Source organism: Psittacula echo (genome assembly GCF_963264785.1).
Source record: "Psittacula echo genome assembly, chromosome: 2".
Taxonomy (NCBI): domain Eukaryota; kingdom Metazoa; phylum Chordata; class Aves; order Psittaciformes; family Psittacidae; genus Psittacula; species Psittacula echo.
Genome location: NC_137737.1, coordinates 75,198,201 through 75,216,845, shown reverse-complemented (window position 1 = coordinate 75,216,845; position 18,645 = coordinate 75,198,201). Strand labels below are relative to the sequence as shown.

General features: G+C 37.8%; 1 protein-coding gene across 1 annotated transcript in view; it reads right to left on the bottom strand.

The window, feature by feature from the left end:
• The window catches only part of DROSHA (drosha ribonuclease III), a 70,447-nt gene that overhangs the window by 35,355 nt on the left and 16,447 nt on the right, over window positions 1–18,645 (bottom strand). Inside the window, exons 10-15 of the mRNA XM_080610095.1 lie at window positions 18,166–18,247; window positions 16,819–16,893; window positions 13,049–13,218; window positions 8,285–8,409; window positions 5,342–5,441; window positions 1,349–1,456 (exon numbers count right to left, since the gene is read on the bottom strand). Of these exons, the coding sequence (XP_080466221.1) occupies window positions 1,349–1,456; window positions 5,342–5,441; window positions 8,285–8,409; window positions 13,049–13,218; window positions 16,819–16,893; window positions 18,166–18,247 (660 nt within the window). The remainder of the gene's footprint in view (window positions 1–1,348; window positions 1,457–5,341; window positions 5,442–8,284; window positions 8,410–13,048; window positions 13,219–16,818; window positions 16,894–18,165; window positions 18,248–18,645) is intronic.

The following is an 18,645-nucleotide window of genomic DNA, read 5'->3' as shown; positions in this document are numbered from 1 at the left end:
TCACTTCTGAGACTGCAAAGACCAATGCCATTGCTGCTACGTGGAACTTAGAGTAGCTATAAACCGTTAGAGTGACTTGAAAGAGTTTCAATCTTCTAAACTGCAATGCTTTTAAAAAGTATTAATTTTAAATCACTGAGCTTTAGCTCTGCCCACAGAGTTGATTTATGTGTATTAAGTTTTAGTTTTCTTTAATCTGGAAGAAAGCATGTAGCAACAGCAGCAATCTTTAATCTTACAGATACACAGTTTGCCTACTCTTGGCCTCTCAAAGAAATCAAATCAAAGGACCTTCATATCAGAACTGGCTGATTTAGATGTTATGCTGCAGATGGGCACAAGAATGTGAAATAGCTTCACTTTCATCATTCCCTCATGTTTTGCTGTCCTTCAACAACAAAATGAATCGAAGAAGACATTAAGTCACAGAAAATATTATGAATAACAAAGAACTGTTTCAAAGCTCCTAAATTAGAAATTTACACTGCTTACTTAACCTGTAAAAATAGATAGAGTTCACGATAAAAACTAGAAAAGGACTGTAATTTTCCTAAGCAATGTGAGAAGATACTGTTCCACTATTCTCTTTCCTCAACTTCAGAAGCAATAGCAGAATCACAACAAATGGTTCAGACAGAAGAAAAGCAATTTAGTTATTAGCATTTCTCTCCTGTAAGAATTTCCCCTTTGGCCTTATCAGATTTTGAAGTTAACTGTTGTAACAACTTGAATTTTACTAATCAAATATTATATTAAAAATGCACTTATTTTTACCATATCACAAAGCTGGTGGCTGTCAACTACTTTACAACAGGATTTGCTAGAGATCTCTACCTTGGAGATGTCATGCATATGAAACGGAGTATCTGAAAGGTGACCTTCCTACTGATGGTCACCTGTTTTAATCCAGAAGTTAGTTATTGTGGAGTTTTTTCTTTCTTTTCTTTCAAGTAAAAAGATATTTCTTCATGTTTCAATGTAAAATTTTTTTTTAAAAACCATCTAAATATAAAAATTTATTAAAATAAAAATATTTAAAACTAACCCAAATGATGAAGAAGCCGCAGGAGCTCCATATAAGATTCTACATTTGGCTAATGCCCAGCATCCAGATGACCATTCCTATCCTCTCTTCCTTGTTCTGATCAACCAGTGGCAAGCGATCTAATATTTTTAAATAACTTTTTCTGTGTGTGGATGGAAGACTAGAATAGTTCCTTAAATCAATACATCTTGAGGCAAAGGTATTAATTCCATTCTTCAGCACAGAATCACAGCAAATCCTTTCAAGAGGTAAATGGCAGTTATCAAGAAAGAAAATTGATCAAACATCTCGCAGTTTAGTCACCTGGCAGACATCAGAACGTATCCCTGTTTTCCAGAATCCCTGGCTACTCAACTCAACGGTCACTTCACGTCTCATTGTGTTCTTCTGACGAATTTTCTGCAGTGCTTCCTAAACAGGGAGAGAATGGACCTTTTGTGAAGGACGTTCTACAACAAAGCAGTATTAATGCACACGAGTGCCTCCTCAATATTCCTTTAAGGTTTAATTTTAGTGAGCAGTTTCTAAGACTAGTCCAAGTCTTGTAGTTGCTAAGCCACAGACTTTGATGGATGTGCTGGAATACAGCATAGACAGCAGTTTTGGTAGACTAAAACTAGTCCTGGAGCCTATAATGATGAAATCTACTAATATTATTTCAATTCAAAAAATAAAATAAAAATCTGTTTTGCCTTGACCACTGGCTGTTTGGTATTGTGTAAAAAGTTCATTTGCCTCAAGAAATTACGAAAGCGGCAGAATCATTAAAAGATCTTAACAGAGTTATTAAAAGAAAATATTTTCCGTAAAAATGGAATGAAAGAAAACCAACTAAAATAAATCGTCCCTGGATCAGGTTCTGGTTCCAATACTATACAGCCCTCCGGGTATGCAAGCTCCCCATACAGCATGGTAAAGACTCCCTTAGTGCTCTTCCTTCTTCAGAACACAAAACTTTTCAGAGCTGCATCCTTTTTCTCTTCCTCCTTTTCACTACAGGGCATTTGCTCAAAGCTGTCTCTTCCAAGCTTAAAATCTGAAGCCTGTGAGCATCTCTTGGCAGGAACAGGCTCCATCTTCGTTCTGCAGAGACTCAGAGTGATTCCGAGAGGCACATCCATCCAGATTCAGATTCATCAAATCTCAGACACCTCAACACTAAGATGTCTAGGGCAGGACATTAGTTAGCCCTGGCTCCTTTTATATTCAATGAAGGATGATAAATGGCTTTAAAAAAAAAAATGCATTTCTCTTCATTGACTTCAAAGTGAGCCTTCAGATGCCAATTTATGCACCTGCTGCAAATGCTCAAAGTTAGGTTGGAGGAACAAAGCCCCCAACACGACCTTGTCACAAATAATAACATCTTACAATCTCACAGTAGTGAATGACAGATGGCATTTACAGAGGAAACAGAGATGCTCACAGCTCTGCAGCCCTTGTGCACTGCCTAAAATTTGCATTTCGAGGCTGTGTTATTGGGTATTTTCTGAAACATATACTACAATGTTTGCTAAGACATGCCCATACTTCCGGGCTCACCAGCTCAGATGCACTCCAGTTACTCATAATATATGATTCATAATCCTTAAAAGCCCATGTAACAATCAGGTGCAGCCCTACAGCTCCTTCTAAGTTACCAGTACTTCCACTGGCAAAATGCATAGGTTGTCTTCACATAAAGCTTCTGCTTCAGGCTGATATGACTGATGGCAAACTACTTGATAATCTCATTATCCTAGATAATATGGTCTAGAAACAAAAATCAGCACACCGCACAGTAAGTGATAAATACTAAAGAAGCATTTTATCTTTTGAAGCAAAACGTCACCACCCTTTTACAGCCAATCCACTACAATTTTACAAATAGCCATTAGCTCCCTAATAAAAAGATGCCCATAAAACAATGGTTTTCCCTTCTACTTGCTCTGAGTGTAGAAAGCTGTAGCAAACAAAATGGTCTCCTGTACGGACAAAATGTTTTTTCCTTACAACTGTGGCACAGTTATGTCACAACACTGTGCTTTTTCCCTTGCTTAGAAGTAAGGAATCATAGAATCATAGAACAGTTAGGGTTGGAAAGGACCTTAAGATCATCTAGTTCCAACCCCCTTGCCATGGGCAGGGACACCCCACACTAAACCATGCCACCCAAGGCCTCATCCAACCTGGACTTCAACACCGCCAAGGATGGAGCATTCACAACCTCCCTGGCAACCCATTCCAGTGCCTCACCACCCTCACAGTAAAGAATTTCTTCCTTATATCCAATCTAAACTTCCCCTGTTTAAGTTTGAACCTGTTACCTCTTGTCCTGTCACTACAGTCCCTGATGAAGAGTCCCTCCCCAGCATCCCTGTAGGCCCCCTTCAGACACTGGAAGGCTGCTCCTCATGGTCTCCACGCAGTTTTCTCTTCTCCAGGCTGAACAGTCCCAACTTTCTCAGCCTATCTTCATATGGGAGGTGCTCCAGTCCCCTGATCATCCTCGTGGCCCTCCTCTGGACTTGTTCCAACAGTTCCATGTCCTTTTTATGTTGAGGACACCAGAACTGCACACAATACTCCAAGTGAGGTCTCACGAGAGCAGAATAGAGGGACAGGATCACCTCCTTCAACCTGCTGGTCACGCTCCTCTTGATGCAGCCCAGGATACAGTTGGCTTTCTGGGCTTCAAGCGCACACTGAAGCCGGCTCATGTTCATTTTCTCGTCGACCAACACCCCCAAGTCCTTCTCTGCAGGGCTGCTCTGAATCTCTTCTCTGCCCAACCTGTAGCTGTGCCTGGGATTGTTCTGGCCCAGGTGTAGGACCTTGCACTTGGCATAGTTAAACTTCATAAGGTTGGCATCAGCCCACCTCACAAGCGTGTCGAGGTCCCTCTGGGATGGCATCCCTTCCCAGCAACCGAACCACACAGCTTGGTGTCATCGGCACACTTGGTGAGGGCGCACTCAATCCCACTGTCCATGTCACCAACACAGATGTTGAACAAGACCGGTCCCAACACCGATCCCTGAGAGACACCATTTGTTAACCGGTCTCCAGCCAGAAATTGAGCCATTGACCACAACTCTTTGCGTGCAGCCATCCAGCCAGTTCTTTATCCACCAAGTGGTCCACCCATCAAATTGATGTCTCTCCAATTTAGAGACAAGGATGTCGTGTGGGACAGTGTCAAAGGCTTTGCACAAGTCCAGGTAGATGACATCAACTGCTCTGCCCTGTCCATCAGTTCCGTAGCCCCATCATAGAAGGATAATGGCTTATTTAATATCAGCATAAATAAAATGTTAACCAAGATGCTTGCTCATGCAACAGCATATACTATGCTTCACAGTAGTAATAAAAACCAGGTGCAATGTCAAATGTATCAAACTTTTGCTGCAACCAAAGCCACACAATTAGCAAACAAGGGAAGACTCAATGATCCTCACAGGTCCTTTCCAACTCAGAATATTCTATGATTCTACGAATCATCAGGGTTTATAATCAATAGATGAAAATACACCACCATTTAATTTAATTCCATCCGGTACCAAAAAAGATAATTTCTCCTCTATGCCTTCTTTACGTAAGTTGACCAATTAAGACTGCCTGGTAGACAAGCACCAGACAAATTCAAAGCTTCAGTCCAAAGAGATACCTGAGAGAAGGCTGCTTTATTCTATATTTAGATTACTTTATTTTTCTGATTTTAATTCCCAATTGGTTGAGCATCTGCACTTAGGAAATGTTTTTTGCTCATCACTTTGGGGAAGGGAAGAGGGCAGGGGGGAGAAAGATACGAAAGATAAAAATTCAACAAATACCTCATTTTTCATTAAAGATTGTTGAACGTAACCAGATGATTTTGCTTCAAAGATCTTAAGGAACGTCACTAAGACTGACTAATAATTTACAGCTTAAAATCATGCACAAGCATGGCAGTTTTTATTTCAGCAGAGAAATGTTTAAAATTATGAGCCAGTTAAAAGTGCACTCAGAAATAAAAAGTCCTTCTCTATGCTAATTCTTGAAACCATTAACGGCAATGGCTATAAAGAAGTTACGGTTCTATAACGATCATTTCTATAATAGGGTAAAAAACTTTCAGTAATTTGACAGCTAAAAAAGGGGGAGGGGGGAAATCTATTCACTAACAAGAAAAGATAAAAATAAAATTAGTGTTAACAGCCCGAAAAGGAAATCTTTTGTGAAGGATTTCTATTGTTTCCATAAACAGGGCAGTCATATTGGCTTTGTTCCATCCAGAATTACTGTGCTTCATTATCAGTATACGAAGGCCCACCATACCTCTCTTTGTGATAATTTCTGTTTATCAGCCTGTTTGACTTTGGGACTATTGGCCAGCAGGTGACGCAGCTTCACATAACTCTTCCACAGCTTTTGGTATCTGAAGGACAAAACCAGAAAACAAATATTTTGGTCAATACAACAGTCTCTCACCTTTTGTCCTTATGACATACCAGCTGTTAATAATGCACCCATATGTGTACACATTGCCTACAAGTATCTTTTTGCTTCAGAAAAAAATTTCAAAGTATTTTCCAAGAACATTGACAGTGTCTCTGCAGTTGTTCCAGTGGGGCAGACACAGGAGCAGACAGGAGGCATTAGTGTGCAGTGAGGTGAACAGCAAAACTCAGAGCAGAACCCAGGTCTCCTAGACACCCACCCATCCTCTCCAAAGGGCCATCTCTACATGTTGATAAGATTTGCTCACGTTCCAGGTGAAAACTCTCTCTTCTCTCAATAAGGTTTACTTGCCATTCACTGAAAAGCAGTAGTAACCTTTCCCAGGAAGCGTCTGTACACTGGCTGAAACATTTCAGTGAAGCACATGAGGAAGAGCTCTACAAGTCATGTGCAACACGAAGTAATTCTGTTAACTGTGAAATAAAGCTTAATTCCCTATGGGTTTGTGCTGACTGGAAACGGCAAGTCAAGTTTCCTCTGTGGTTAGCACATATTTAAGGTTTCTGGTTTTCTCCAACTGTCTAGCCTTTTCTTATTTTGGGGGTATCTAATTACACATGAACTTCTGTAACAGAACTTTTTCCTTGGTGGTAGTTCCTCTGTGATCTAGCACAGATTTTCACAAAACTTGTAAGAACTTACTCCATTATAATTATACACAACATCCCACCTTTACATTCAACTGTAACTGACCAACAGTTTCAAAAGTTACTATGTGAGAAGTGACCAACAGGATTATGACATTCCTAAGTACCTTGTGCCCTTTGGAAACAATGCTATCTTCCAAATACTATCATCTCTGTACAGTTTTTTCAAGAAAACCCATAAGCCTAGACTTCTAAGAAGAAGCAGTGAAATAGAGGACAGAAGGAAGAAGTTTACCCAAGTAACTTATTTCCTTTAATATTTACATTGTACAAAATGATCCTCCTCAGCCTCACCTTAGAGCAGTGGTTTTAGTAGGAAGTTACAAATGCAAAGCAGAAAATGAAGTAGCAGCTCTTCTATGATTTCATAATCCTCCCAGCATCCCACATTCTCAGCTGCACAAATGGATCTTTTCTGATTGGCATTTTTTCCATAGCTATTTCTCTGCAGCATTATTGAATGTATACTCTCTGCCTCCAGAGATGTTGATATTTTTTTAGTCTACAGACACGTTTGAAATGGTCAAGCCATAGATTTTTCTTATACTCTGTTCTCCACATTTCTGCAATCTGCAGAACAGCACATCTATTTCTGACAAATTCCCATCCAAAGAAGAAAAATGAGCTAATGAACGAATCAGCTACACAGAAGACATATAAATGCCATGAGGAGGTTTCAACCCAAATCCAAAAACTTGAAATTATTATGTACAATCTATGTTTTACTATTAATACTAATGTGGGTGGAAAAGACTTTGTTATTGCAGTTAAATTTGAGAATTAATAGTCAGATTACAATAACAAAAACTTTGTATTTGAATTGTATTAAAAAAATACACACTGGAGGAAAATCTTTTCTTGGCATTACCTATTTCACACATACACCAGAGTTCAGCCTGAGATTTTGGAAGAGGTCTTTCACAAAAACTATTTTGTAACTTTGATGAAAAGAAGCAGACTTAAACTATGTAAGCAGCTCTGGGGGAAAAAAAAAGAAATTTTAAAGAAAGTTAAAATAAAGTGAGGGAAGGACAATTTTTGTGTCTTTATACTGTTTTCAATGCAAGGCATTGAAAGACACTGAAATGCATGAGATAGAAAAGACAACTGCAACTATACATGCATTAGAAGTTTTATACTGTATGTTATTCAGATCTCCAAATCACTGAAAAAGTACCAGAAATAAGAAAATAAATACCAGAAATTAAGAAAAGAATTGTGAACAAAATCCAGCAATCACTTTTATGCCACTACACAAACCCACAGTGAAACAGTATTGCTTGCTTTGCCTGAAGTTCTGATTCCGCTTCCACTCCTTCACTACATTCCTCCCAATCTCTATAAGGATATAAAAGGTACAGAGAAAAGTAGCATGGATGCAACAGCTTCCAAGATAGGAAACTGTTACATAGATTCGATTTTTCAAGGCACAGGAAGAGACAACTAAGTAGGATATGGCAGGGTGTAAGAAACAGATTTCATTAAGAAAGCAAACAGAAAATTGGTATTTTCTTCCTTATTAGATATAAGACCTGAAAAGCATTGAATTGAATGATCAACTAGCAGCTCTGAAACAAAAGTGAGTCCTTTTTCATACAATTCACAATGGTGCTGGGAAAGTGATTACTCTGTCATCAGCATAAAAAGATTCAAACAGTAATTTGTGAAATTTTGAAAAGGAAGTTCCATTCAGGGTTGTTAAAATGATCTAAATACATCCTGTAGCGCAGAAGTCCATATATTTTGCAAGCCTGGGTAAGTATTTCTTCCCCTCTGCCTTCCTGTTACACTATTCTATCTGAACAACTGGCAACTGGCCTTTCAGAGAAATAACATGGAGCTTGAGGAACCTTTGGTCTGACCTAGAAAAGCTGTTTTCAGGTTGAGAAATTTCATACTGCACATGCATGAATTTACTTCAGCAGATCCTAAATGATGCTAGAAAAAAGAAGTTACACCTTATATTGTCTAATTTACAAAAGCTTATGTTCAATGTCATAAGCACTAAGCTGTACATCGGACTCAATTAGGCACATAAACAAGCCCTATTTCAGCCACAAATGACCAGCAGTAATGAGCTTCTGAACAAAAGATATAAGGAAAAGCATCTTACTGAGGATCTCCAGCATAACTGAGTTGAGCAGGTCGTATTCCGAAGTGGACAATAATAGGGAAAGTAATTACATCAGAATTGAACTGTTCACGGTCCAGCTGATCAATACGAACTGAGCTGGGTTTCTAGGAGAAAAAACAAAATACACTTAATTGACAATAGCTCCATGGAAAATAAATTGCCTGTAGCTGACACTATCCAAGAACCACGAAGCAACAATATTCCAAGTTTACTAAAATACACATAAAACTAATAATTAATATTATAATAAATGTTTGGCAATGACAATGTCTGAAATGAAGTTAACTTAGCACTTTCAGTGAAAAAAAGGAAGTATTTTTATTTTACAAGTCAGGAAATTTACAGTTAGATTATTTCCAAGAACTTAAAGCAACTTTCTTCAGTCAAACATCACACAGGAAATAAAGTCAGGATTAGCATTCTGGCATCCAAGCTCCCACATGCCTGAGTAGTTCACTAAGATTAGGTTACCTTCTCTAATTTTAGTTCTGTTCCTGATTTCCCAAGCAAGTGGAGCCATTACTAGATCCATTCAACCACACCAACTAAACAGAATTTAAAAAATCTGTCATGCTACTCTTAGAAAGGGTTCTTGGCAGATGTGTACAGAGAGGAATACAGCCTTGTATGATGAGGGGACTTCTGTCCTTCTTACATTTCCAAACACAAGTTTGGTTCTTTTTAGTTAAAAAGGACAGTGTAGAAAGTAGCAACATTTTCTAAAAATACCTCTAAAAATACAGAAAATGAGTAACTGCACATCACTGTAGAAGACATGCTCCTAATAGAGCCCTTGACCATTTATCTAGCATATTTAAAAACTCAGCTGAAGCTGCACAGTTTGTCTCCAAGTAAACATTATCTCCATTACCTGGCAAGCTGCTTTGTTATGTGTCTGCTTACTCCCCCACTTTGCAATCAGCTAGATGAGGCCATTATTTTCTGCTTGTCTAAGGTTTCAGAAAAAGGCCATTACTTTTAGTTACCCACATCTCAAAACTTCTAATTTAGCATTGTGAATTTCTTGAAGATGAGTTTCAGAGTTACAGAAGCAGCTCCCACCATTCTCTTCACAAAACAGTAAGAACTGTGTCAGGAACAAAGCCTTCACCTTTCAAACCATCTTGGTAGAACTGTTCACAGTAATCATTTTCTGCATGGATAAGCAAAGCCAATTCTACAAATAAAAGTAAGCCTCATCAGGTGGCTGCATTTCCAATATATTCTAGAAAAACAAAAACTTACTTAAGACTTTGACATTCAGATAGAGAAACATTTTCCAAGGGAAAAATGCTTATTAGCTTCCCTTTGGACATGATGACTGAACATGAGGTTATATCTTCCCAGCCAAAACACAAGAGGGAAAAAAAAAAGTTAGTTAGCTCATGCTGCCTGGCTTAAAAAACATATATAAAAAAGAAAATGTTTTCCCCACAGCATCTCCAATAAAAGGGTTGGGACAAAAAAAATCTAATGAAACACATGGGGAGGCAGAATTATGTTCTCTAAACCACAGCTTAAAGTCCTGAAATTTAAGTTTATCTGGCTTTGTGGGGTTTGCACAAAGCCAGTTTCAGAAATTTTTATCTTCACGAAAGTTGTTCATTGGTTCTCCCCTCTTTTAACATTAAAAATTAGGAACTTCTCCCATCCCTGCCCCCCTCAAAAAAGAAGCCTTCCTACACAACTACTCTATGAACCGAGGTGGCAAAATATAATTAGCAGAATATGAAACAATAATTATACTCAATACACCAATTATGTATTTTTTAAAAAATACAGACAATAATATTCTTCTATTCAAATGTTTCATATTTTAGATACTTAAATAGAAGTAAACTGATCCTCAGGAGTGTGAAAGGGAGAAGAGTTTTCAATATGCCTATAGCAGGGTCTGTGTGAAATATGCGGCTTCAGGACCACTCAAAACCAGACTATTTATGACACTGCTTTGGAGTTTTGTCACCCACAGATGCCTGATAGCAACCAGGACAAAGGAACTCCTTTAAAACTTAATCCCAATTGTTCCTTCACTGACGGTTAAGACAGGGGTGTAGCTAGACTATGTTTTTTTCCTTTAGCAGGGCGAACACTAGCTTCCTCTCTGGTGCTGTTTCTGACGTTAAATGAACAAATAGCACCATACAGAAACATACAGTACAAATCATGCACCAGCAAACAAGATGCAAGGAAATTTATCCCTGCATTCTTTCAAATCTGCTGTGAGAGAACCTCTAGTAATTACAACCTTGCTTTTAAAAATCTCATCAAAACCAAAGAAATTCTTACAGAACAGAGGCCCATTACCTTTCTTTCCTGCTCTAAACCTGAAAAATTGAGGCTTTGCTGATATTAGAAGACACGATGACATTGCATGCAGATGTAGTACAAAAGATGATAAAATACACATGTATTTGAACCAGAGAGAAAAGCAGCAATATTTTAGGAAGAATAAAGTATTAAAGAGGATTAAAATTTGCGAACCTTCAAATCTATTCCAACACAAGTTTCACGGAACTAATGAAACACCATGAGTAACTTAAATAATGCTGAACTATTGTTAGTTGTTTAAGCTCATAGGATTTATATGCCTATCAAAGTTTTTTTTCACTTCTCCATCATGCAAATACACCTTGTTGGTTTGGTTGTTTTGTTTTTCCTTTTAACTAAACTACATATATAAACCCTAGATCTACTCACAAGAGGAATTATTATTTCTGAAGTGATGTTGTGGAGGAAAGCAGCAAAATAAAATTTAGTTGGTTTACTTTGCTGTGTCAAGTGCATGAAATTGAATTGAGGAGCTGTCATTTTCTCACACTGTTTCACATTGTCTCTATAACAGAACTGTTTTATCTTCTAACACTGTAAAATGCACAGAAAATGCTTTCATACTCAGTAGAATATGCTGCAATGAACAAAAAATCCATAAACTAAGAAGTCATTGAAATCTTCTTGAGAAAAAACATGTTCTAATGATGGCATTATAACATGACAACGCTTCAAAGTGCTGCAGATTTCTTTTATACTTACCTATTTTGATGTCCACACACATCTCTAAAAACATTGTCTTGTAGAATGCAAAGTTTGTCAGTAAAAATCACACAAAATCTCAAAATTCACAATACCACTTACAAACTGCACAGCCTTGTGAATAGAGACATTCACAGTCCAGTGATTCAAGGAACAAGAACAAATATGTTCCTTCATAGAATAGTTAAGGTTGAAAAGGACTTTAAGATCACCTAGCTCCAACCTCCCTGCCATGGGCAGACACCATACGCTAGACCAGGTCACCCAGCACTGTCCAACCTGGCCCTGAAGACTGCTAAGGATGGAACATTTCATACTAAACAAAAAAAGCAAGTTTTCAGCTAGATGAAATCAGCATATCTTCATCAAGACCACTGAAGTTATGTTAGCATACACCATTCAGATACTGACAACTTGTGCACTAGCATCTACCTTGTATCACAGAAACCACAGGCAATGGTAAACATTTAAGGCTGTCTAAAAAATTCCAATTATGAGATTCTGGGTTAGGCCTCAGTTTTAACCAGCTCAGGTAGAATTTTCCATAGCAAGAGTTCATGCACACTCTGTATTTCATGTCCCCACAGATGACCTTTTGGTTTAGGAAGTTTTAGCCAGTGCAAAACTGCACAGAATTAAATAAAGGGAAAAATAAATTAACCTGCCCAAGTTATGATTAGCTTATAAAGTAGCTTACTAAATATAATGCTGCCATACTTAAAAATATGAACTTGAAAAATATAATTAGGGCTCATCATGGCTGCAGTCTGGGGACAGGTTTATCAGTTAGCAAACTAAATTTCCCCATAGGCGTGATACCAAGTCACACTTTTTCTGCTGGAGCTAAGAAGTTAAGCTATAAGCAAAGCAAAATGAAGTCAGAGGAAGAAAGGTATTACAACAAAGAAAGTCACATGGCAGCCTATAATATAAGGTCCAAAACATACCTCTAGTGCTGAGATACCACTGCAATACTGATGAAAACACACAGAAAGAACCCTGCAGCTTTTGGTGCACACCATTTATTCTTGTGACCCACATTTCTTAAGTGTGAAAGTTAGAAAAACGGGCTAAATTCACATAACACTGGAGTTGAAAGGAGCTGTGTTCAGAGAATTTGTTTTAAAATACTAATTTTTTCACAAATAATAAGGCCATGGGGGTTTCAAGCTTGGCATTGAAAATTAATGGATGCATTCATTAATGTACACAGAATTCCTCAGTGTGAGAACAACATAGAAAATGTGGAAAAAAGACACATAGGCAGAAAACACCTTTTCCATATTCAGGGCAGAGTCTGGATAGAGTACTTTATCTAGATCTACAGGGTCAAAAGAGCAAGATGAAAGAGAATAGCAAATAGTTACTAATTCTCCGGTCCTGTGTCAGGAAAAAGAAAACGAGATCACACAAACAGTCTGAGAAAATAAGACAGCAGAGGAGAAAACTACAGTCTCAAATATATAAAATTTAGCCATTCCTTTTAATATGCACATTGAAACAGTGCTCATCTGGAAATCTGCCCTTAAGCAGAGCAGCAGAGGGTGCCATTCTTCTCAGAGTTAGAACAAGTCAATGGAGTGTTCCTACAGCAATCTGCAACTGTCACTGGTCATCTTTTCCCTTTCTAATTCAGCCTGCAGCAATCTTTCTGAAACAAGACATGTACGTGTCATTGGGTTGTTCACAAAACAGAATTATTCACTCTACCATGCCAGGGCTGGTAACAATCATCCCTTTGCATTCTTCTGCATATTTCTGCCATTCCAGTTCTTCCCACTGAAGCATGTTGGCAATCTCCTCTTCAGGCACCAGAGCTTTACTGCATCGTAACAAGTAGAGAAGAATCTGATGCATTGATAGTACTTCTTTCCCTCCATCTTAAAAACATAAATAAATAAAACACATTTCAGGTATTTACTCTTCTAAAGCATGAGCAAAACAGAAAATATGCAGAACACATGAAATATTTGGATGAGCAAAATGAAATGCAAAATGCTTAAGCAACTTGACAAATATGAAGGCAAATGTTTTATTGATGAATACTGCACATACATAAACACTTGGCTAAACTGGAAGCAGTAACGGTAATGGAAGCAAGAGTAACAGTTTCATCATACTGTAAACCTGAATTTTCTAACTTGCCTGAAAAAACTTTAAAATGAGTAGGCAGAACAGTTATATTGTCCAGTTATATCTTCCTTTTCACACTTTTATCATTCTTTTTACAACAATAGTTAAAAAGCCTTTAGGCATTTCTGCAGCTTTTTTAAAGAACACTCAAAATTTTACAGGATACTTCTAGATTGATGTAACAAGTTATCCTTGCATTTTAAGCTCATCTGTACTGCTTACATTCTGTACCTGCAGTAATGAAGACTAAAGAGCCACATGCCATCTTCTGTCACTAAAAGAACCAAGGGCATGTGAGAACTACTAAATATTTCTGAGACCCCAGGAAACATGAACAGCAAACAGTGCTTATAACAAAGGAAGACAGCACAATAAACATCTGACTGGCTCCAGGTAGCCAATTACAGATATGAAAATGCAAACAGGGAAGATGAGCGACAGTCCTGACAGACTGCTACCTACTGACTATTCAAATTCAGTATGTCTGCTCATATGAGTAAAAAGACAGACACATTACTACAGTGCTTTAATTCTGACATGCATCTCTCTGACCCCCACCTTCACCAACAGGGTATTAATCTGTAGGTATGGAGGCATCTTGAAGTTTCATCCCCACTGAGCACAAATGTTGATATCCCTACCCCAGGAAGCAGGAGCAATCTGATACCTGCCCCTGAGTACATTCTCTCTATCACTACATACAGAAAAAAAATAATGAAGGAAAAAGAAGTAAAGACTTATAGCAATATTGAAGATGATGCCACAGCACAGGGAATGTGACCACAGGCACATAGGAAAAGCCTCACAGAACTGCTGTGTAACGGCTGTGCTGTGTAAGGTGATGTTCTCTACAAGACACGCAAGGGAACAAGCACTTCTCTTATTTCAGCTGGGATTACAGTGCTATGGTACAGAAAAGACGAAAGGGAATTATATAACTTGGCCTCTCAGAAAAATTAACCTCATTCAAACTCCAAGAGGCAATCTTAAATGGGGAAAATACACCCCAAACCTCACTGGAAACAGAAAATACAGAAAACCAGGCTGCCCAGGGGGGTTGTGGAGTCTCCTTCTCTGGAGACATTCAAAACCCACCTGGACGCATTCCTGTGTAACCTTATCTAGGTATTCCTGCTCCAGCAGGGGGATTGGACTAGATGATCTTTTGAGGTCCCTTCCAATCTCTAACATACTGTGATACTGTGAAAATACTTCTAAATAGCTACAGGGGCAAATTTTTAAATATGCAAAGTTTTCGTTCAGATTAAAGGGGGACTCAGTTTACAAGACTACTGCCTTTGTCAACAGCTAGATCATACCATTACACAAGAGCTAGCCCATGTCCACCAATCACACACACGGAAAAAAAAAGTTTAGCCTTATTGAAGGCCATGTACAGGAAGGGTAAAGGTTACTACAAATAGTGTGCTCAATAGCAGTTAGAGACCTGACCTTTCCTGGGTCAGAACATGCGGTGTTTGGGACCTCAGCTTTATTATTTTTTCCTAGTCTTCTACTCTCAATATATTTATCACCATAAAAATCTACAACTATGAATACAATACATCAACTATTCTGCATGCTACACACCTCTGACACTCAGTAAACCTGGCATGATTAGCTCAAAGCTCAGAGCTACCCCAAGGCCTGTCTCTAAGTAATCTACATGGAAAACCTGACATGCCAAACCTCTTATTTTCAGACCGCATTAGAAAAATAAGAAAGAAAAGCAAAGGGGATAGGAAAACAGCAATTCATTTTTATCTTTAAATAGACAGTTGATGGATGTGTGGAGACCTGTTGCACCAGTGCCTCCTTTGATTAGACATAGATAGTGTCTGCAAACATACCTCAAAGACATAGATTCCCACTCTCTGGAAATTAAAAATCTCTAAGGATATCTCAAAAAATAATCAATACAAAATGCAAACTTGATTAAAAAAAAAAAAACAACAAAACAAAACTGCATAAATACATTGAAAGGCAATTATATATGCAGTAATATTAAAAAAAAAAAAAAAAAAAAGAAAGACATTTTTATAAAGAGTTAGAAGGCTGGGACCTTAAAGTGAAAGCACACAGGAATATATGCTATAGAGACTCATCTCTCCCTAGCTCTCCAAAAGCACAAAAAGAGCTGACTTCTAAACTAAACTAAAATAAATCCTAGTATAAAACCCCAAAACTAACAGGAAAACACCCTCAAGCTACACAAACGAGGCAGGTCAAACTTGTTTTCATTTTGTGATGAGGTCAAGTTAATCAGCCACATGTGGCTTGATGGCTTATTTTGTAAATTGCTTCAGCAAAAGCAAATCAATGTTTGCTAGCAAGCCTCAGAGCTCTGCTTCTGATTGAACAGTGTTGTGTATCCAGGAAGCAACAACAATTAGAAATATAGTCATCTAGCCATCAGTACTCTCCACAGTAATGAGCCAAACCTCATTTAGCTACAGCAATAACTAATATCTCAACTAAGTTTCAAAGCCCAGAGCAGAGAGCACCTCCAGGCCACAGCCCTCTTGACAAAGACTGTTCCATGTCTCATCTGCTCCCTCAGTCCAGCAGATGAAATGCATCCTCTTGTCCACACTACACTTTATGGTGCAATCACTGGCAAGATCTCAGCAGGACACATTTTCAATGGAGCCATGACATTTGTATCAAGTGAATGACTGCCCTAGTATCTCAGGGATGTGTTAAACGCCTGCGTAAGCTGTTCACTCAAAATAAGCATAATGCTCCACACTAAAGTTTGTCCTTGGCTGGCAGGCTAGGGTTGGAATTGCACTGAATGGTGTTTTTATGTCTTTCATCATTTGCTTCAAAGTCTCACTTTGCATTAAGAAAGAAACAAACAGAACAACATGTGCTCAGGAATGCCAATCATGCTGACCCTCAAAACTGCACATCAAGAATTTTTATATAATCCCACGGTATCCTGAAGAGCAGAGGGGACATGAAAATTAGTTTCACATGGGATATTAGGTAATAGCACTCCTCAAATGCCACAACTCCATCACAAGGCAAGACAAGGACGACTCAGCACTGCCTAAAATTACCATGACAGAGACAAAAGCTGACACTTGGGCGGCCTGCCTGCCTGATCCTAGTTCTGAGTAAACTATCCACGCTGCCAGTAAGCACTACAGACTTCAGGTGAAAGCACCGTTATTTCTATACTGACTGAACCGTTTGCAGTAAGTTGGATTTTTTTCTGAGGAGTGGGGAGGTGGGATGTGCTTTTGGGAGGGATTTGTGCTTTGGTTTTCCTTTTTTTTTTTTTTTTTTTTTTTTTGTTTAGTTTTAGGTCTAATTACCATAAAGCTACAAAATACAAACATTACCTGGAAGAAATCTCACAAATCGTGGCATGAAGTGAAATCTGGGACAGGAAACAGAATCATTTTCAAGTAAAGGACCTTAAATATGAAAAAAAAAAGGAATATTTATTAAAAGCAAAATATTTGCAAAAGAAGAAAAAGAATGCAACCCTGCCACAAACAGAATCAGTAAACGGTGATTACATTTGATAGGGCTACGTTTTAATCAAAAAATAACAAAATGCACAGTAGAGAGGAACAGAGTAACAACTTCTAGTGAAAGCTTTTACCTGCACAATTTCAAAGACAGCTACAATAACTTTAAAAAGAATCTAATAAAAACACAGTAATTTTAATTAAAACAGTGATAAAAAACTGTTTTATATAATTTTGCTTAACCTTTATAGACACAAGCACTAGTTTATTAGTCCCTCCCTATTACTGGTGTGTTTTTTGGTTACAGTAACAAAAGATAACATCATGGAAATTTCCTTGTTATTTTATGAATTTTTTTTTTGTTTGTTTCCTATTTCATCATACAAAGCTTTTCATGAAAAGAAAAAAACAGTAAGTACCTGGTGTTAAAAAAGAAAGAATAATCAGAACCAGTGATACAAAAGACAACATTGATATTAGTATCAAACCAAAGAAGGCTACACAAAATGTTACCCATATGCTGCTCAGTTTTAACTGCACTAAGTGCAGAGCGCATCTCTACAGACAAAGTCAAGACACCAAAACACATCTACAGATTCTGAACTGAAATTCCTTTGATACTCTGTTTTTAGACCAAGGGAAGTATCATCCCTGAAGTTCCTTTGTTGCAGTCTTCACAGAAACATGTATTTTCATCTTGTCAAGTCAAAACCATTCAGTTATAATGACATGTTATCCCTCTACAGCTGTTTGTGACACTGCCTTGTATGTTGACTGTAGAGAAACAGCATACAAGTAACTTGTTTGTTAGCTCGTAAAACCAGAGAGAACAGTCTACCTGACAACTTTCAAAAGACCATGCACACAATACTATGCAATATTAACACACAATAATATTTACTGTTTGATTAAAAGTATCAGGTTTGGATTAAGAAAGAAATTTAGTTTATATGCAAGAATACAGCGCTAAGTTTGCGTATTTTAATTGCTCCAGTCCACATTAATGAACTCCAAAAAGTTTTTATCTTCTTGAGGAAGGGTAAGTTTGTCCCTCTATTATAAAACATCATATGACTTTGTTCTTTTGAGGCCTCTCTCCACTTTTTTCTTTTTACACCAAAGAGCCTAATAAAACAATCTTATTTACAACAGCTACAACTAATTGGCATTTGGGTATGTTGGTTTGTTCAGTTTTTTTTCCCCTAAATAAGTTACCGTTAAGATTCCAGTCATACAGCTCCAAAATATCTTTGAATAGATATGAAGAGAACAGCTCAAGACCTCTCACACAAAAATTCTGGGAAAAAAAATAAACCAGAATTATAATTATATAATACTACAATACATACAGTGCCACTCACATACGAAATGAAAAAGTGACTGAAATAAAACGAAAAAAAAAAAAAAGAAAAACCCAGCGTCTTCGTATTTGCCAACCACTAGACACTGGGCTTTGGAAACAATATCGATATATCTGTAATCATCTACTGAAACATAACACAGTGGTTTCTTCAGGAAGCACTGTAATTAAGACTTTTTATTCAGTGTTCAAATCAACATAGTATAGGCTGGGGGGAGATTCTCATCAAGCGGAGAAGCAGCTCCTCCAAACCAAGGAGCTTTCATTCAGCAATTAAGGAATTTAAGACGCTTTCTTGAACAACAACAATAACAAAATCAGTATATAAATTCTAC